At 54.8% G+C, this 17,783-nt stretch overlaps 8 protein-coding genes across 8 annotated transcripts; 4 read left to right on the top strand and 4 right to left on the bottom strand.

Annotated features, from left to right (window-relative positions):
- Positions 1-546: 546 nt before the first annotated feature.
- On the top strand, positions 547-2,954 carry N7498_007980 (MRX complex nuclease subunit; the record flags this gene model as incomplete). The annotated part of the gene is made up of 2 exons (XM_058455042.1): positions 547-562; positions 616-2,954. The coding sequence occupies 2 exons, from the start codon at positions 547-549 to the stop codon at positions 2,952-2,954; spliced, it is 2,355 nt and encodes a 784-aa protein (XP_058305030.1).
- A 100-nt stretch (positions 2,955-3,054) lies between these two features.
- On the top strand, positions 3,055-5,348 carry N7498_007979 (acyclic terpene utilization AtuA family protein; the record flags this gene model as incomplete). The annotated part of the gene is made up of 3 exons (XM_058455041.1): positions 3,055-3,076; positions 3,443-3,765; positions 3,825-5,348. The coding sequence occupies 3 exons, from the start codon at positions 3,055-3,057 to the stop codon at positions 5,346-5,348; spliced, it is 1,869 nt and encodes a 622-aa protein (XP_058305029.1).
- A 728-nt stretch (positions 5,349-6,076) lies between these two features.
- N7498_007978 (uncharacterized protein) lies at positions 6,077-7,693 on the top strand (the record flags this gene model as incomplete). Its single annotated transcript, XM_058455040.1, has 3 exons — positions 6,077-6,157; positions 6,208-7,409; positions 7,464-7,693. Exons 1-3 carry the CDS (start codon positions 6,099-6,101, stop codon positions 7,691-7,693), a joined length of 1,491 nt encoding a protein of 496 aa, XP_058305028.1. The 5' UTR covers positions 6,077-6,098.
- Positions 7,694-8,294: 601 nt separating this feature from the next.
- On the bottom strand, positions 8,295-9,793 carry N7498_007977 (FAD-dependent oxidoreductase; the record flags this gene model as incomplete). Its single annotated transcript, XM_058455039.1, has 3 exons — positions 8,295-8,427; positions 8,481-8,559; positions 8,614-9,793. 3 exons carry the CDS (start codon positions 9,791-9,793, stop codon positions 8,295-8,297), a joined length of 1,392 nt encoding a protein of 463 aa, XP_058305027.1.
- A 301-nt stretch (positions 9,794-10,094) lies between these two features.
- N7498_007976 (Zn(II)2Cys6 transcription factor) lies at positions 10,095-12,342 on the bottom strand (the record flags this gene model as incomplete). Its single annotated transcript, XM_058455038.1, has 5 exons — positions 10,095-10,572; positions 10,626-11,210; positions 11,261-11,646; positions 11,701-11,906; positions 11,961-12,342. The coding sequence occupies 5 exons, from the start codon at positions 12,340-12,342 to the stop codon at positions 10,095-10,097; spliced, it is 2,037 nt and encodes a 678-aa protein (XP_058305026.1).
- A 1,126-nt stretch (positions 12,343-13,468) lies between these two features.
- N7498_007975 (Nucleic acid-binding OB-fold) lies at positions 13,469-13,886 on the bottom strand (the record flags this gene model as incomplete). Its single annotated transcript, XM_058455037.1, has 2 exons — positions 13,469-13,781; positions 13,852-13,886. 2 exons carry the CDS (start codon positions 13,884-13,886, stop codon positions 13,469-13,471), a joined length of 348 nt encoding a protein of 115 aa, XP_058305025.1.
- A 142-nt stretch (positions 13,887-14,028) lies between these two features.
- On the bottom strand, positions 14,029-15,734 carry N7498_007974 (putative nonsense-mediated mRNA decay protein Upf3; the record flags this gene model as incomplete). Its single annotated transcript, XM_058455036.1, has 2 exons — positions 14,029-15,442; positions 15,496-15,734. The coding sequence occupies 2 exons, from the start codon at positions 15,732-15,734 to the stop codon at positions 14,029-14,031; spliced, it is 1,653 nt and encodes a 550-aa protein (XP_058305024.1).
- A 544-nt stretch (positions 15,735-16,278) lies between these two features.
- N7498_007973 (putative dipeptidase) lies at positions 16,279-17,769 on the top strand (the record flags this gene model as incomplete). Its single annotated transcript, XM_058455035.1, has 3 exons — positions 16,279-16,537; positions 16,593-16,805; positions 16,862-17,769. The coding sequence occupies 3 exons, from the start codon at positions 16,279-16,281 to the stop codon at positions 17,767-17,769; spliced, it is 1,380 nt and encodes a 459-aa protein (XP_058305023.1).
- Between the last annotated feature and the right edge of the window lie 14 nt (positions 17,770-17,783).

Raw genomic sequence — 17,783 nt, 5'->3', positions numbered from 1 at the left:
CGAGAGGAAAAGCGACTGAGCCAGTGACTAGACCTGGATCAGCCGAGACGATGCAGTGAGTCGAAAAGGGGTGGAAGCGTGCGAAAGCGAGTCGTTGCAGAAGGGAAGAGATGAAGGCGGGAAAAGCGGAGAGGCGACTGGCAACGGTCAACCCGCAAGTACCTTGGCACGCGAAACTTCCACTTCCACGACCCCAGAAATCTTTTGATTCTCATGTGCTAGGTATCTTCTTATCTATTGTATCTCCTTTAACGATCATTATCGTTTCACATAGCGGTCTTCGAAAGTGAGAACTCGATTTTGCTATTTTGCCGCTTGGCCGCTCTTAACGCGTCGCATGGCACGTGACAGCGCGAGGCAACACACGCAGCGCAACTTCATCGGCTCGCAACGAGGTCACTTGTCGTGAATGAGGGTCTGCTGGTGATTCTATCACCGGTATTTGTAATTTGCTGAACGGATTTTGTCATTAGCCACAGCCAGAGTACGGGGCAGACCCTGGCATCCGACAATCGGCGCGCGCATAGTCGCGGTCATAAACGCAACATGCCGGGCATCAATGGTGAGCATTTCCATCCCTATCACCTTCTGGTGACTCTCTGACCTCACTGGTAGATGCGGAGACCATCCGAATTCTTATCTCAACGGACAACCATGTCGGGTACAATGAACGAGACCCGATCCGCGGGGACGACAGTTGGAAGACCTTCCATGAGATTATGTGTCTGGCCAGAGAGCGTGATGTTGACATGGTCTTGCTGGCAGGAGATTTGTTCCATGAGAACAAGCCCTCCCGAAAATCCATGTACCAAGTCATGCGCTCAATCCGGATGAACTGCTTTGGCGACAAACCCTGCGAGCTGGAGATGCTCAGTGATGCTAGCGAAAGTTTTCAGGGTGCCTTCAACCATGTTAACTACGAGGACATGGACATGAACATCGCCATCCCAATCTTTTCCATCCACGGCAATCACGATGATCCATCTGGTGAGGGCCATCTGGCCGCCTTGGATCTGCTCCAGGTGTCAGGTCTTCTTAACTACTACGGCCGAACTCCCGAGTCGGATAACATCGAGATCAAGCCAGTCTTGCTTCAAAAGGGGCGAACAAAGCTCGCATTGTATGGTATGAGCAACGTCAGAGATGAGAGGCTGTTCCGTACGTTTCGCGACGGCAAAGTCAAGTTCTTCCAACCCTCTGTCCAAAAGGACGACTGGTTCAATCTGATGTCGGTACATCAAAATCATCATGCATACACAGAAACCGGGTATCTCCCAGAGAAATTTCTACCAGAATTCATGGACCTGGTCATTTGGGGACACGAGCACGAGTGTTTGATTAACCCTCGTCTCAACCCAGAGACAAAATTCCACGTCATGCAGCCAGGGTCGTCAGTCGCGACATCTCTCGTCCCCGGAGAGGCAGTGTCAAAACAGGTCTCCATTATCAGCGTTACCGGTCGCGAATTCAAGTCCGAACCCATTCGTCTGAAAACGGTCCGACCTTTTGTGATGCGAGAAATTGTGTTGTCCGAAGAAAAAGGAGCACAGAAGCTTGCGCGGAAAGACAACAATCGGACTGAAGTGACTCGGTTCCTCATGTCCATTGTCGAAGAGCTGATCGAAGAAGCCAATGCACAATGGCGGGAGATGCACGGTCAACCCGGTGGCGAGGACGAAGAATCGCAAGAGCTTCCCCTCCCACTTGTGCGCCTTCGTGTTGAGACTTCCACGCCAGAGGGCGGGACTTATGAATGTGAGAACCCGCAGCGGTTTTCCAATCGTTTTGTGGGCAAAGTCGCCAACGTGAACGACGTTGTGCAGTTCCATCGAAAGAAGAAGTCCTCTTCCTCGAGAAAGCCTGATGCCAATATCGATGATGCAACTGCTTCCAACCTGGCGGCCCTGGATACAGTGAAAGTAGAGCAGTTGGTGAAAGAATTCCTTGCTTCTCAATCACTCAGTATCCTTCCCCAAAACTCTTTCGGAGACGCGGTGGCTCAGTTTATCGACAAGGATGACAAACATGCGATGGAAATGTTTGTCAACGAGTCCTTGGAAGGACAGGTAAAGCATTTGATGTCCTTGGACCGTGATGCGGACGACTTGGACGATGAAGAGAGGGCCCAAAGCTCCTTGGTCACAGCCATGGAGAAGTACCGCACTCAGATGGAAGCCATGTTCTCCAAGGGGACCAAAAAGCGTACCACTCGCGGGAAGAAGCGGTTCAAGCCCAAGCCGGATGGCTGGGACACCGAGTTCGACGGTGTGTGGGAGGATCAACCAGGCGCTCTCATCCATTCCGATAACGAGGGTGGAGATCCGGTTGCAGAAGAGGCTGGAGAGGACGGCGCCGCTCCAGCTCGCAGCCGCGCGACGGCGACAACCACGCGTAGCCGCGGCAGAGATCGGGGAGCTGCGCGAGGAGCGGCTGTCAGTTCCCGTACCACAGCAACCAAGACAAGTTCTGCAAAAGGGCGCAAGAAGCAAGCTGTCTCCGATGAATCTGCTTCTGATAATGATGTGATTATGCTTGATGATGCTGCAGACGATGACGCGGTGGCCCATGTCATATCTGACGACGATGACGACTCCCAGGCTCTGTTTGTCAAGCAACCTCGTGCAACCGCTAGCTCGAAGCGGGGCCCAAAAGCTACATCCACCGCGTCTGCTACTGGACGTCGAGGCGGACGCACAGCGGCTTCTCCAGCACCCTCGTCGGTCACAGTTGGCGGAGCCGCTACTCGTCGAACAACCGCGCGGTCTGCTAAACCGACACAATCAACTTTGAATTTCGCAAACTCGCAGGCCAGTGCTCCTCGTTCATCACGACCTATTCGTACCACTCGTAGTGTGAGCGTCATTAGTGATGACATTGACGACGACGATGATGATGATGATGACGACGACGCGTTTGAACCCATGGAGAGCTCTCGCTCAAGGCGACGGCGTTAATTTCATAATTACATTCTAGCGTTGATACATTTCGATATGATCTCTAACGAATGCATACTCTTATACTCCCAAGGGTTTACGCCCGCTACTTGCCAGCGCAATGATCTACTCAAAGAGTGCTCGTGAGCATCTCAAATATCAAATTAGAATGGCCATAATTCAATAGGACCGAAGAGTCAGAAGGTGAAAATGTTTTCAGTTGGGTGGATCGAATGGCCCCGAGCCGCCGTGTGCATGTTCCGTCAAGTACAATCTTCTTATCAGATCTCTCAACCCCGCATTCTCCGCAATTTCAGCCGAGCTGCCTCGGTGCAACCAACTTTGAAAGATGTGGTTCTGACCCCCTTTGCAATTTTGGAGATCGCCTTGTATATAAATCAAACCCCAGGGTAGTTACAACATCATGGCTTATTCAGGTCGTCCCATTAGAATTGCAGGCAGGTGGTCTCTTCAGGCACGATCGAAAAGTCGACGCTAATTCCATCCAGGCGCTTCGGGCTCCGCCTCAGACCGCCGCCATGCGATTGCGGAATTTGCACGGCATCACCCGACGGACCCGGTGGATGTCATCACCGCCGATTTCATGAGCGAGTTCAACATGGCCACTGCCGCGGGTCGGCGAGTGGACCAGGCATCCGCCCCAGATGCACCACCAGCATACGACCTCTCATTTTTGGAGGCATTGGATCCTGCGCTGGAAGATCTAGCCAAGTATGGAATTAAAATAGCGGTCAATGCAGGTGTCACAGACACAAACGGCCTATATGAGGCGGTCATACAGATGGTCCAGAAGAAGGGGCTGGATTTGAAAGTCAATACCCCCCTCCATCCTAGGATATCTCGTGGACTTTTACTCAAACATCAATACAGGTTGCGTGGGTGTCTGGAGACGAAGTGCTTCCTGCTGTGTCGAGATCGTTGGCGGCTGGAGAATCCGAATTCCGCAACATCTACACGGGGGAACGACTGGCGGACTGGTCCTTCGAGCCGATCTACGCGCAATGCTATCTGGGAGGGCTGGGCATCGCCGCTGCACTCGCCGAGGGTGCAGATATTGTGCTGTGTGGACGAGTATCCGATGCATCACCCGTGATTGGCGCGGCCTACTGGTATCACGGCTGGCAACGTGACGAGCTGGACAAGCTCGCCAACGCGTTTGTCGCGGGCCATCTCATCGAATGCAGCAATTATGTTTGCGGAGGGAACTTCACCGGGTTCAAGACCCTGGAACATGGTGGCGGCTGGGAGAATATCGGATACCCGATTGCTGAGATCTCCAAGGAAGGGGACGTGATCATTACGATGCAGAAGCACGCATCGGGCGGTGCGGTGACTGTCGACACTTGCAAATCACAGTTACTGTATGAGATCCAGGGACCCTGGTACTTTAACTCGGACGTCACAGCGGTGCTGAATGGCATCCACTTCGAACAGCGAGGCATCAATCGAGTGGCCGTCCACGGGGTACGGTCCGGCCCCCCTCCGCCCACCACCAAGGTCGGCATCACCGCTCGCGGGGGGTTCCAGGCCGAGGCTTGGTGGTTCCTGACTGGACTAGACATCGAAGACAAAGCGCGAATGCTGGAGGTGCAGATTCGCCGGTTGCTGGCTCCGTCCTCGAACCGGTTCACCGTACTCAAGTTCGATCTCCTGGGCTCCAGTCAGCCCGATGCACGGGATCAGAACCGTGCCACGGTGCCACTGCGGATCGTGGTGCAGGCGCCGCGTGCGGAGGACCTGGCACCGGTGCGATTCTTGAAACCGATCACGGACAACATCATGGCTGGGTACCCCGGGGCCACCTTCCATCTGGATATGCGCCAAGGTTTCCCTCGCCCTCTGTTCGAGTACTATGTGACCCTTCTGCCACAGCAGGACGTGCAGCATCGCGTGCATCTTCCCTGGAAACCTACGGCGCACACTCGGGTTCTCGACCTTGCACCTCCGCCACGCACCAAAACGTACCCCTCTCGACAACCTTCACTGGCGATCACCCATACGGAAAAGCCAGTCGACCTGGCCCATGATTTTGGACCCACCATGCGCGGGCCGCTAGGATGGATTGTCCATGCCCGCTCGGGGGACAAAGGAGCTGACTCCAACTGCGGATTTTGGGTCCGCTACCGCGATGAGTACCTGTGGCTCCGCACCCTGTTGTCGGAAGAGACGGCGCGGGTATTGCTGGGGGAGACCGGCCGCACTCAGTCGCAGCTAGAGATCGAGCGCTTCGAGCTGCCGGGTCTACATGCAGTACACTTCCTATTCCGTAATTTGTTGGATCGCGGGGTCGGGGTGACAAGCACGGTGGACGTGTTGGGGAAGAACGTCGCGGAATTCCTGCGGGCGCGGCACGTCGATCTTCCCGTGCGCTTTCTGAACCGGGGAAAACTATAAATCTACAGTCTCATCCGGCACCCCGGGGGGAAGGAGGGTAGCTGGAAACCCAGGATAGACTAAGCTAGCTCTACGAGAATGGAGACCGAGCTCGGTATAACAAATTGCCCGATCGGGAAGCAAAGCGCAGATCTCTCGGCCGAATCCAGTCGATTTGGCCAGTCATCAAACGTGGATCAAATGCTGAACCGGTGTCTTACATACCGAGGGTCCCACTACCGAAGAATCGAGCGGAAAAGACCCCGACAGAACCCCACCGAAGGTAACCGGGCAGACGTTGCTCCGCGCATACATCAGGATGATCGTATAGGATCCACTCCCCCTCCCTTTGGTCCGAACACCTACAGTACTGTGTAAGGTTTAGTCCAGTGATGCTTCTGCAGAGGGAAGGGGGAAATAGGATAGAGTTCAATTCGTTCAGAGTCCGGAATGCGGATTAGGCATCTATGTACAGTACGGTACACAGTACATCTTCCTCGTTCCTCGGCTTGGGGAACAAAGGCCCCGCCAAAAAAGGAGGGGGAAGCTCGGGCAGCGGTACCCGACGGGGACTTGCATCGGCAGCCTGCCGTATGCGGATCCGCAGGTATCATTAGGTACCGCCAGACCCCGCCACCGGTAACTTTGCGAAGGCTCGTGGCGCTGGAACCCCGCATTACATATCGACTTAGCACCGGCTTATAAGATGGAGCTCTCCTCACTGCTCCAGAACTTGTTTTCTTCCTCCTCATCTGTGATACCCCTTCCATCATGGCGCTTTCTACTACCATCAAGACCCCCAACCTTACCTACGAGCAGCCGCTCGGCTTGTACGTACCCTTATCAACTACCACCCCACAATCTGTCTGACCGTTCCCAGGTTCATCAACAACGAGTTCATCAAGGGTGTCGACGGCAAGACCTTCGAGACCATCAACCCCACCAACGAGAAGCCCATTGTCGCCGTCCACGAGGCTACCGAGAAGGATGTCGACGTCGCCGTCAAAGCCGCTCGCGCTGCCTTCGAGGGTGCCTGGCACGACGTGACCCCCTCGGATCGCGGCCGCATGCTCACCAAGCTGGCCGACCTGTTCGAGCGTGATATGGAGACACTGGCCGCCATCGAGGCCCTCGATAACGGCAAGGCCGTCACCATGGCCAAGGTCGATATTGCCAACGCCGCCGGCTGTCTGCGCTACTACGGTGGCTGGGCCGACAAGATCACCGGTCAGACTATCGACACCAATACCGAGACCCTCTCCTACACCCGTCACGAGCCCGTCGGTGTCTGCGGTCAGATCATTCCTTGGAACTTCCCCATTCTCATGTGGGCTTGGAAGATCGGCCCCGCCATCGCCACCGGTAACACCGTTATTATCAAGACCGCCGAGCAGACCCCTCTGTCCGGTCTGTACGCCTCGAAGCTGATCGTCGAGGCCGGCTTCCCTCCCGGTGTGATCAATGTCATTTCCGGCTTCGGCCGCACCGCCGGTGCCGCCATCTCTAGCCACATGGACATTGACAAGGTTGCCTTCACCGGTTCCACCCTGGTCGGCCGCACTATCCTGCAGGCCGCCGCCAAGAGTAACTTGAAGAAGGTTACCCTCGAACTGGGCGGTAAGTCGCCGAACATCGTCTTCGATGATGCCGATATCGACAACGCCATCTCCTGGGCCAACTTCGGTATCTTCTTCAACCACGGCCAGTGCTGCTGTGCCGGTTCTCGCCTGCTGGTCCAGGAGGGTATCCACGACAAGTTCGTTGCCCGCTTCAAGGAGCGTGCGGCCAAGAACCAGCTCGGTAACCCCTTCGAGGCCAACACCTTCCAGGGTCCTCAGGTCTCCCAGCTCCAGTTCGACCGCATCATGGAGCACATTAATCACGGCAAGAAGGAGGGTGCCACCGTCGCCGTCGGCGGTGACCGCCACGGTACCGAGGGCTACTTCATCCAGCCCACCGTCTTCACCGACGTGACTCCCAACATGAAGATTGCTCAGGAGGAGATCTTCGGCCCCGTCATCGTCGTCCAGAAGTTCAAGGATGAGGCCGAGGCCATCAGTATCGGCAACAACACCAGCTACGGTAAGTCCCTGCCTTCGTTAATCAACTTCGTGAGTCCATGCTAATTCACCATAGGTCTTGCTGCCGCCGTCCACACCAAGAACGTCAACACCGCCATCCGTGTCTCCAACGCCCTCAAGGCCGGTACCGTGTGGATCAACAGCTACAACTTGATCTCCTACCAGGCTCCCTTCGGTGGCTTCAAGCAGTCCGGCATGGGCCGTGAACTCGGCTCCTACGCCCTGGAGAACTACACCCAGGTCAAGACCGTCCACATTCGCCTGGGCGATGCCATGTTCGGATAGAGGGATTCTTCGATGAAGCAATGATGAACGAATAAATTTGTCTGTATATACCAAAAATTGAATGCACCTGAGGTTTGGTACCATGTCTTGATTACCTCCGTATTTCTCCAATTTGCCAGTTCCTTATCTCGTAGCGCGGTATCGTGTGGCGGGCGGGCAGTCGGGACGCGTCACGCCCAACCTTGGATCGTAAACGCCTTCGGGGGATCTGTGCACGATAACTCGGCATACTGACCGGAGTGATTATCGACGTTATCTTCGGATTTCATTGCGAGTTGCGATGTAGACCTTACAGTTCGGAGTCGGGGGGCCCCGGGTGAAAAGCACCCGGTCGGGGTATCTCACTCCGAGTGGATTGAATGTCTGTAGATTGCAAATCATGTTCCACGCGGTTTCCAGAACGATTAGGACGGCAGAGGTTACCGGCGTATTCATTACTGGTGTATTAGTCGTGCGGCTGAAAATCGGCCCTGTCCCAATGAACCCGAGACACGAGTTTGGGATAGCGCATACTCCGGAAGCCCTAATTGGAGGTGAGGAAGCGTGAGAAAGATGCTGTGGTATTTGCTATTCAAGTCTATTTTGACTTCGACGTTCATGCTCATGCTGATGCTCCGATCGTGATGCCACTGGGCAATTCCAGACCAATGGGCAACCCACAGATGAATTTGCCCGTGTATCGATCGCCGCGTTTGGCTGCCAATTTCTCCTCGACGTCTCCGTACATGTCATATCTGCAGCACGCGTTAGTTTTTCCACACAGGATAGCAAGAATCGAGGGCCTTACGCATTCATCTCTTCAATCGTTAGGATCTTCTTCGGGTCTTCGACCTTGTACGTGGCGGTGTCCTTGTTGACCGAGAATCCTGTCTGGAGTTAGTATAGGAATCGAAATCGACTGCAGCGGGAGGGTGGCTCACCGATTCGTTCGTTGATGTTGTACGCTGCCTTGGCCGCAGCGGCCTGCACGCGGGTGGCCCGAGGAAGGCGAACTTCCTCGTACACTGCAAGGGACTGTGCGACGTCACCGTTGAAGTACTTTTTATTGAACAAAATGCCCAGTGCGGCGGCATCTTCGATGGCCATGCAGGCTCCCTGGCTCTGGTGAGGCATCATCGGGTGCCCGGCATCGCCCAGAAGGCAGACATTGCCCTTGTGGATGTATGGGTATGGTTCATGAACCCACAAACGCCAGGGCTGGATCTCCTTGCCGATGGAGAGATGTTTGAGAACCTGGGGATCCAGGTTGGGGTAGGGCTTCAACAGCTCCTCCACCGGACGACCTTCGGCACCCCACGCCTGCGTGGCGTAATCACCCTGTTCACGAGGGAAGAAGCAGTAATACGACAGCAGCTTGCCGCCGTTGCAGGGTGACAGCACGATCTTATCCCACTTGCCCTCCTGACCACCCCAGTACTCCAGTGCGCTGTCCTGGGAATAGTCGACCAGGCCCAGCTTGACTGCTTCGTCGGTATCCACGTTGGCGTGCAGGCAGCTGGAATCGGACGGCTTCTTCTCGGGTTTAATGCCCAGGATGCCTCGCACGGCGGATCCAATCCCGTCTGCACCGACGACAAGGTCGTGTTGTGCCGTGACTCCGTTATCAAAGGTAATCGTGTTCGTGTTCAGATCAATATCGCGGCACTGTTGTACGATCAGCAGATGATCTGGACGGTTGTTACCAGAGGCACGTACGCGGTGGTTCACAACCAGTTTCGCCGGGATCCCGTCGCCTTCGCCCATCGCCGAGTCCTTCAGCATGGCGTGCATATATTGCCGGTGGAACATGTTGTATACGTATCCCCATCGCTTCTCGTAGTCTTCCAGGTCATAAACACTCACGGGCTCTCCAGTCTTCCAGTCGCGGTTGATGAGCTTCTTCAAGACGACCGGGTCGCCTTTGGCGACATCGACTCCCCACTCGTGCAACCAGCGAGTTCCGTTGGCTGCACACGAGACCGAGGCGCCTACTTCGCCGGCAAAATCGGACTTTTCATAGATGGTCACGTCGTGGCCTGCTCGACGCAAAGCGAGGGCGGCCGACATGCCGCCGATGCCGCCGCCGATCACGCCGACTTTCAAAGGTCTCCAACCAGACATGTTATTCGATATTCTGTTCGTTTGGATGTCTGTGGAAAGGTTCAAATCGTCCCCTGCGCGTCTGCTCTCATTTATCTAGTTTCCCCATGCCCGTCGGATCGTGGACGGCGGTTCCCGGTGCGCGGGCCGCGCACCGCTTATCGTCGGGGTCTGGGGACAGTCGAGCCGCTTATCTGGAGACGATCTTGTGAATGCGGTTTTGCCGACAAGGTAGCGGATACGGGAGTTCGTGATATTCTAGAAGAATACGGCTATACGGGTGTCCAGCTGATACAAGAATTCCTAGATTGTATACATAGTCTCACAGCACGGACGATCCCGGCTCGGTAAATGGAAAACTGTCCCAGAGCGGTAGCTCCATGCCCTCCCAGTCCAAAAGGGCCCCGTCTATTACTGGCGGGGTCATCGTCGCGGGGCCATCATGCTGTGGAGTCCACGGGTAGAATGATCCACCCTGCTGCAGCGGAGTCGTGGCGGCTCGGCCCTCGCCTTCGCTCTGCATTCGCGCAGAACCAGGGTCATCATTCAAGCTGAAAATGCGACTCACGTATTGGCTGCGCCGCTGCCGCGCTTGGGCTGCCAGTCGTCGTCGTTGCTGTGTGATGGCCGCCTCGAGCAAGGTTAGTATTTCGAGATAGTGGGCGGCCTGCGCAGACTGTTGACTGAGCATCCGTAGAATGCTCAGAGCGCCTGCAAATGCACCATCAACTTCAGAGTCAATGTCGCGATGGGAGAACATTGAAAATCCTAATACTAGCGCTGCGGCGAAGACAAATGCTCTATACGTCACTCCCATTAGTACAAAATTCCGTGCAGTGGGATAATCACGTACTTTAGGATCCCCATATTCCGCAACAGTAGCCCCGACTGGTGGACTTCCATGCACGTTTGAAGCATGTATACCGCCGAGTCAATACAAGCAGCCGCAAGCCGCGAATGTGCCGGGTCTTCCTCGAGCATATCGATAGCCGCACCCGAGAGGGTCCGATGCAACCGAGCCAGCCGGACGCTTAGCGTGGAGATGAGAAAAGGCCGGGTCACGAGTATGACCGCAAAATGATAGGAGCATGCAACGTGCATATTACCGATGATGCACTCTTGTGCCGCGATAGTCTCTTCATTTTCGGACGATTTACGAATCGAGTTGGGTAACTGATCGCTCCAGCGATTCAGCTTGGCGAGTAATGAATCTGCTCTTTCTGTAGATGCCGCCTTTTCGCTATACAGGCAGCTGATAATTTCTTCCAATATCAAAGACAATTGAAACGAGGCAAGTAAGACGGCTTCGGCCGGTGTAGCTGCCATCAGAGGGATCTCTCGTTTATTTTCCCAGAGAAGAGATGCCGTGGCAGCCGGGCGTCCCAGGATGGAGCTCGCCAACAAGTCGATGACGCAGAGGCTCATCCACAATTGCGATCTGTTGCAATCAGCAGATACTCCCGTCATGTCTTGGGGAGTGTCACATACCGCTCCCGTTGTTCGTCCCGGCTCAGCGACCCGTAAGAATCCGTATGCAGACCTAATGCCACGGCGGACCGAGCCGCCACGCCTAAATACATGAACGCTGCATTACGCCGACAGGCGCCGAACATGTAGAATGACATGAGTAGAAACACGCGGACCAGATCCATACTCGGGTCTTCCAAGAAATTGGCAAATGTCCTTTGTTGGCCCCGAGCGAAGAAGAAGCGCTCCGTTCGGACGGTTTCGGGTTCGTTGGAACATGACTGCGCTCCAATGGCAATCACGAGGTCGCGAACGGCTGCCCGAGTCTTTTCTCGGTCAGTCTTTGGGTCCGGGTCATCTAATATTAAGGATTCTGGATGGCATTCAAGAAAAAGGAAACCGCTGGTCTGTCGCAAGCGTCAGCAGAAGTGCAGTCATGACCGGATGGGGACCCAACTTACTACCGTGTGGAAGGTCCGAATGAACCGGCGCTTCTCGTCATTATCGCAGCGCTCTTCTGAAAAGTTCAGTGGATCATGACGGGATTCCGTCTCCAGCATATCTTCACTATTGAAGTTATGGGAGAATTGCGAGGGTCCAATATGCTGAGTGACCGTATCTCGAAGGAGTTGAAGAAATGAAAGTGAAGCGGCCTTGCCAACATAAACTGTAGAAGAACGTCAGTCGTGCGACAGCATCGGATTTGAGACATTTCGAATACCTCGTTCGCCCTGCAGGTTTCGAAGCATGCGCGGAAGTGTGCGATGCGTCGCCTCGGGCGATCGCGAGCCCGTCTCTATCACCCGCTCGATCTGGCGATCGGCACCGTCATGAGTATGTGAAGCGGCTGGGCTATGTAAATTGACACTCGAGCTGCTCCACGCCGGAATATCCTCTATCGCTGTTTGAGTCGCAGGTGATGGCCGACTCTGGGGACTTGCATCCGGTATCGACTTGAATGGAATACAAGTGCGGCCGCAACCCTTACGGATGCAATTGGTGCAGGGGAAAGACCCGCTGCATCGCTTCTTGGAGGCCCGACATGTAGTACAGGCCGTATTTGCCCGCAGGCGATTCGCAGGGTGTACCTTAGGGCGTCCCATGATGGAGAGGGAAGTCGAAAATCCGGGGTCGCGTATCGTTGCGACGGCTGCATCTCCCCGCATCGATAAGCGGGTGCGTTTATCGGCGGTGTTCGGGCCGACGCTATCCAGCATCGGAAAAGGTACCACCCGTCTGGGATTTGCTGCTTCTGTTGGAAAGGCACATTTTCTTTCCGTTTTGAGGTTTTCAAGGTTCGATTTGCTCAAGTTTTCACAAATGTTTCGGCTACATGAGTGGCTCAGAAGCTTGGTAGTCCCGGGGCTGTAGTCGGGGGTGGGAGCTGTACATTCTCGGAATATATATGTACTATGGTCTATACAGTATCACCTACAACGGCTTTGTACAACTACTATATCTTCTGATTCAACTCCTGCAATATATTCATATATTTTATAATGAAACTACCTCCGAATAATACAAAACGCATGAGAAAAATTGATCTAAGTGTTTAATAACCGCCGAGCTCAGAGATACATTTCCACATACAACGTTAAGTTTCATAATGCCTTGACACAAGTAGAGCTCACCTGGGCAGTCTACGGAATGCAGATACAGTACCCAGATGCGATACTCGGTCAAGTATACCTTCCTCTAACTAGAGCTGAAAGGGAATGATTGATTTCTAGCTTACCATCTCACGGTTCAATGCAGTGGCTTCCATGTCGCGTGAACTCATTCCGTATAGAGCTGGCCTCGGCAAGCCGAAGAGGAACCAAGCACGGAGGATAGCCGAGACTAGGGAGGCGAGAACCGGCCAAGAGCTCAAAGAGCGACACGGTGTGAATAATGGCAACGACGCAAGTGGACCACGGCCAATCAATTGCGTACAAAACACGAGCTAGAAAACTTTTCTGCCGCGGGTCCCGCGGGCGGTGTATAGCGGCGAATGTGATTGAACCACTGAGCCACCGCCCCCACTGGAGCGGGTGCAAACAGGGCAAACACGACACCACTCGCTTAGCCGCTAGCGCACACCGCCTGCCCGGGCCCAAATATAAAAAGGCCGAGCCCCCCGGACATCTTTCTCTTTTTCAAGCGACTCTACGTATGTGCCTCCCCCTCCATACACTTGACTCTTCAGTCTCTTTGAGCAATTTTTGCTAACAACAGCCACAGTTCAAAGAATCACTTTAGAGTAGACGTCCCACCATTAAGCTCTTTAAAAGAGCCACAGAATCTCCACCCTTGCTGATGACTGCTATGTCCTCGATGCCCTAAAGTGAAGCCGTTTGGACTTCCGCCTCGACTGGCACGCGTGCTGCTTGCAGCGTCTGCGTGTTCGGTCCAGGAAGTGGTGATGATCTTAACCTGGTCTCGACGTCTGACTTCGGTCGGTTGGTCCTGGTGGGTGTCGAGGAGGTCTGAAAGGTCCTGATTCCTCCATTTCTTCTCTTTGATGTTGGAGATTGATTCAGTGTGATGACGGTTTGGATTGATTCTGTTGGTTTATACAATTACATTCAATGCAATTTTTTTCATTATTTTTTAATAACTATTATTTTCCGTACTTTTTCTCCCCACTTTTCTCTAATAGGCGGAACATGGTCTCATTCTCCCATGGCCCACGCGCAGGACTTGTCTCTACATGGAGTGAGTGTCTTTGGTATCATGTACCGTTAGTGTCATTGATCATATCATTGGTGCCTTGGTATCGTGTCTGCGTTATGCATTGCTAGTGCTACATCTCATTTGGCTTCCTCGTCTCCCCATTTTTCGATTCCTCCCTTCGACCCTTCACCCTTCCCTTTGTTGCGTCCTCCGCGTCCTCCACGAGACCCTCGAGAAGCTCCCGTTGCCCCTGCGACGTTGCCCTCGGCCGTCTTCGCCTTGCCGTCCTTGGCTTGCTGCGAGTCCGCTCGACCCTTCCGAGACTTCTCTCCTCCGGGATTTGCCTTGCGCTCGAGAACCACAACTTGACTCTGCGCAACAGCCACCGGACTGGCGAGCATGGCCCTCTGGAGACTCTCAGACTCGGCAAAGTCCACATACCCGAACCCTTTCTTCTTGTCGATCTCCACCTTGGTCAATGCGCCGAACGGAAGGAACGCTGCCGTTAACAGTGCTTCAGTGACACCCTGAGAAGGGTTGGCGTGTTTGAGGAAGGCCTGAGTGGAGCCGGGCGACGGTTTCGAGGGAACCGCGGGCTTGGGTTTGGCCGCTTTGGGTGGTTTGGCGGACGGTGCATTGGTGGTCGCAGACGTGGCTGCATCTGATGCTTTGGACTCTCCATCCTTCGCCTTGTTCGAGTTGGATGATGCTGACGGGGTACTTTTGGGAGGTTTGGAAGCAGCCTCTTTCTTCGTGCCCTTGGCTGCGGGCGCCGAAGAATCATGCGAGCCCTCAGTTTTGAGAGAATCTGCCTCAGTTGAGCCGCCTTTACCACGTCGTCGGCCTCCGGAAGGCGAAGGTGACAGCCCAAGATCACGTTGTAGGATCTTCGTGGCGGCGGCGGCGGTGCCCCGTTCCTTCTTTCTCTCCGTAGCGGACGTTGAGCTCTCTTTGGTAGCGTTCGCCGTGCTTGATTTTCCGGTCTTCGTAGTAGCTGCAGCCTGCTTGGTCGCCTTACCGGACTCCTTAGTTTGCTTATCACCCTTGATCTTTCTGTCCGATGACGGGTTGGTTGCAAGCTCTTTATCAGGTCGCTGTAGAAGCTTCTTGGCCTGCACCTTCTCCTGCTTCGACTCCTTGTCCGCTCGCTTGGATGATTTGGAGGAGGAGCCGTCCTTTGCCTTGCTCGCCTTTTTGTCTTTGATGAATTGCACCAGTGGCGTCGTCGTTACCGTCTCCTTCTTTTCATCGTTTTCTGCCGAATCCACGGGTGCCGGTTTGGTAAGAGGTTGCGTCAAGCTTTCAAGGAAGGCAATGAAGTCGGGATCTTGATCAATCGTGCCCTGGCGAGCATCTTTGCGCACGCGCGTACTGGGGGTTTTGGCGTAGGGAGAGAACTCCAACGTCGGAGGTCCCAGTAGAACTGGGTCGTGGATCGTGTTCCGAGCATCTTGGAAGGTAGTTTGTCGGACCTGATCCGACAGAGGGGCGATATGTTCGTTAGACGTGACGTGGATGTAGGCTCTGGACGGCCGAGATGGTTTGGCAGGGCTGCAATGAGATTAAGCTTCAATTCTTGTCAATTGGCTCACGGGGAGCCATACTCTTTCGACACTTTGCCGGGCTTGTACTGAAGCCAGTCCACCTTTCCTCCACCAACTTTCCAGTCCTGCCCGAGGGCACCTTCAAGCTCCGACTGCGTCAGCCCTGGAGGCAGTCGGCGGATCAGCAGTTTCAGGCGCGGGTTCGGGGGCTTCGGGGCTTTCTTCGCTGGCGCGCCGGGCTTCGTGGCCGCCGCCGAGATCTGGAGCACCCCGGCGGTGGATTTTCCGGGCTGTGTCATTCTAATGGAGGCGTGTGTTGAGTTCGACGCCAAGCGAAGGCAATAAGTGCAGGGAAGTATCGTCCGAAAAGAGTGGAATGCTCTCCGATCGCGAGAGCGTGGGAGATTCGAGACAGCGCATCCAACTCTGCGCCCAAACGGAGCGCTGAGTCAGCGTTCCGCGAGAGACGGATCTATGTACTGTTACATATAGTCTCCGAGATCACGATGGAGATAAAGAATACCTAAACCCGGGTGGACGGTTTCGTTACGAAGGCTGGGGAATCTACGATCTCAGATTGGAAATCACAAATTCCCATATACTGGACATGCGAGGCCATTGGTGTCTACCTGCAGAGATGTGCACATGCGATCCTGCTGCCGGTGTAAACAGCTACCCGACCTGGGCAACTATACATGCTTTGCCTCAAGACTCGGAGAACATTCGATACTGACAGAACGGTCAGCTCAACTGGTATTAGGTGACGACTCTTCTCGTCCTTTTTCCTTTTCTCTATTCTCGCTGAGCGCCCCCCCTCCCCCCACCCCATGCTACACTGCTATCATGGAACCCCGTTATCGCCGGCCGATCGGTAACGCCCGGACTTCACCTTCGACACTCCCCGCCATGGACGAGAAACACCCCCGGATTCCCTTCAATGATGCGCCTGTCCAGAGGCCCAAGTCATCTCGGCGCAGCTGGGGCCTGGTCCTTTGCACTCTGCTGGCCGGCGGCTGGTTCTTCTGGCCGCGTTATCACCACGCGCGCGTGCTCAGTATTGAAGATCGAGTACACAACATTCTGACTCGGACTCCTCTGATCGGTGAGATAAAGTGAAGCCGGGGTGTCAAACAAAAAAGCACTGACCGCCCGAATAGACGGTCACGATGACTTCCCCATTTTCATCCGGCAGTTCTATCACAACCACATCCACGAGTCCAATTTCACCAAGTCCTTTGCTGACGGCACCCTGGGTGGCCACGTGGATCTGCTTCGCCTGAAACGGGGGCATGTCGGTGGCACTTTCTGGAGCGTCTTCGTACCCTGCCCCGCGGATTGGACTGACTTTTCCGACGAGAACTATGCGGCCAGTACGTGACAGCCCAACCCGTGTCGTTGAACGGCATGTATTAACGAGTCCCAACAGGCATCCGCATGACCGTGGGGCAAGTTGATGTTATGAAGCGCGTGCAGCAGGCCTATCCGGACGTTTTCTCCGCACCTCCCAACGGCACCACGGCTCTGAGCGCTTTCCAGGAGGGTAAGATCATCTCACCCCTGGGCATCGAAGGGTTGCATTCCGTTGGCAACTCCTTCGCTCATCTTCGCATGTTCTTTGAAATGGGTGTGTCCTACGCAACTCTCACCCACAACTGCCATAATCGATATGCCGACGCTGCACTCGTCGAGCAGCCGGATGGCAGCATCCGCAAGGCGGATCCTCTATGGCACGGCGTAAGCCCGGCCGGTCAGAAGCTGGTGTACGAAATGAACCGGCTTGGAATGATCGTTGATCTGGCCCATGTGAGCCAAGACACCATGCGCGATGTCCTGGGCTCCGGTAAGACCGACTGGACTGGCAGTCGTGCTCCCGTTATCTTCAGCCACAGCTCGGCTCAGGCGCTGTGCCCGCATCCGCGAAATGTGCCCGATGACATTTTGGAGTTGGTCCGGCAACGCTACTCGATCGTGATGGTTAACTTTGCACCAGACTTCATCTCCTGCTCGGCATCCGATGGTGACGACGGCCTGCCTGAGGTAGACATTGCTCACGCTACTTTGGAGCGGGTTGCGGATCACATCATGCACATTGGATACGTCGCGGGCTTCGACCATGTCGGCTTGGGGAGTGACTTTGACGGGATCCTCACCGTGCCCCAGGGTTTAGATGATGTATCCAAATTCCCGGCTCTGATTGCCGAGCTCCTTCGGCGGGGACTCAAGGACGAAGATGCGGCCAAGGTAGCTGGAGGCAATCTGCTGCGAGTGTGGAGGGAGGTTGACCGGGTTGCTCTCGCGATGCAGGCCGAAGGTGCTCTCCCCGTCGAGGACTAAACCATACGATAGGA

This window comes from Penicillium cinerascens (assembly GCF_028974065.1).
Source record: "Penicillium cinerascens strain IBT 15544 chromosome Unknown scaffold_4_segment0_segment0, whole genome shotgun sequence".
Taxonomy (NCBI): Eukaryota; Fungi; Ascomycota; class Eurotiomycetes; order Eurotiales; family Aspergillaceae; genus Penicillium; species Penicillium cinerascens.
The sequence above is the reverse complement of the archived record's forward strand: the minus strand, read 5'-3'. Positions and strand labels throughout refer to the sequence as shown.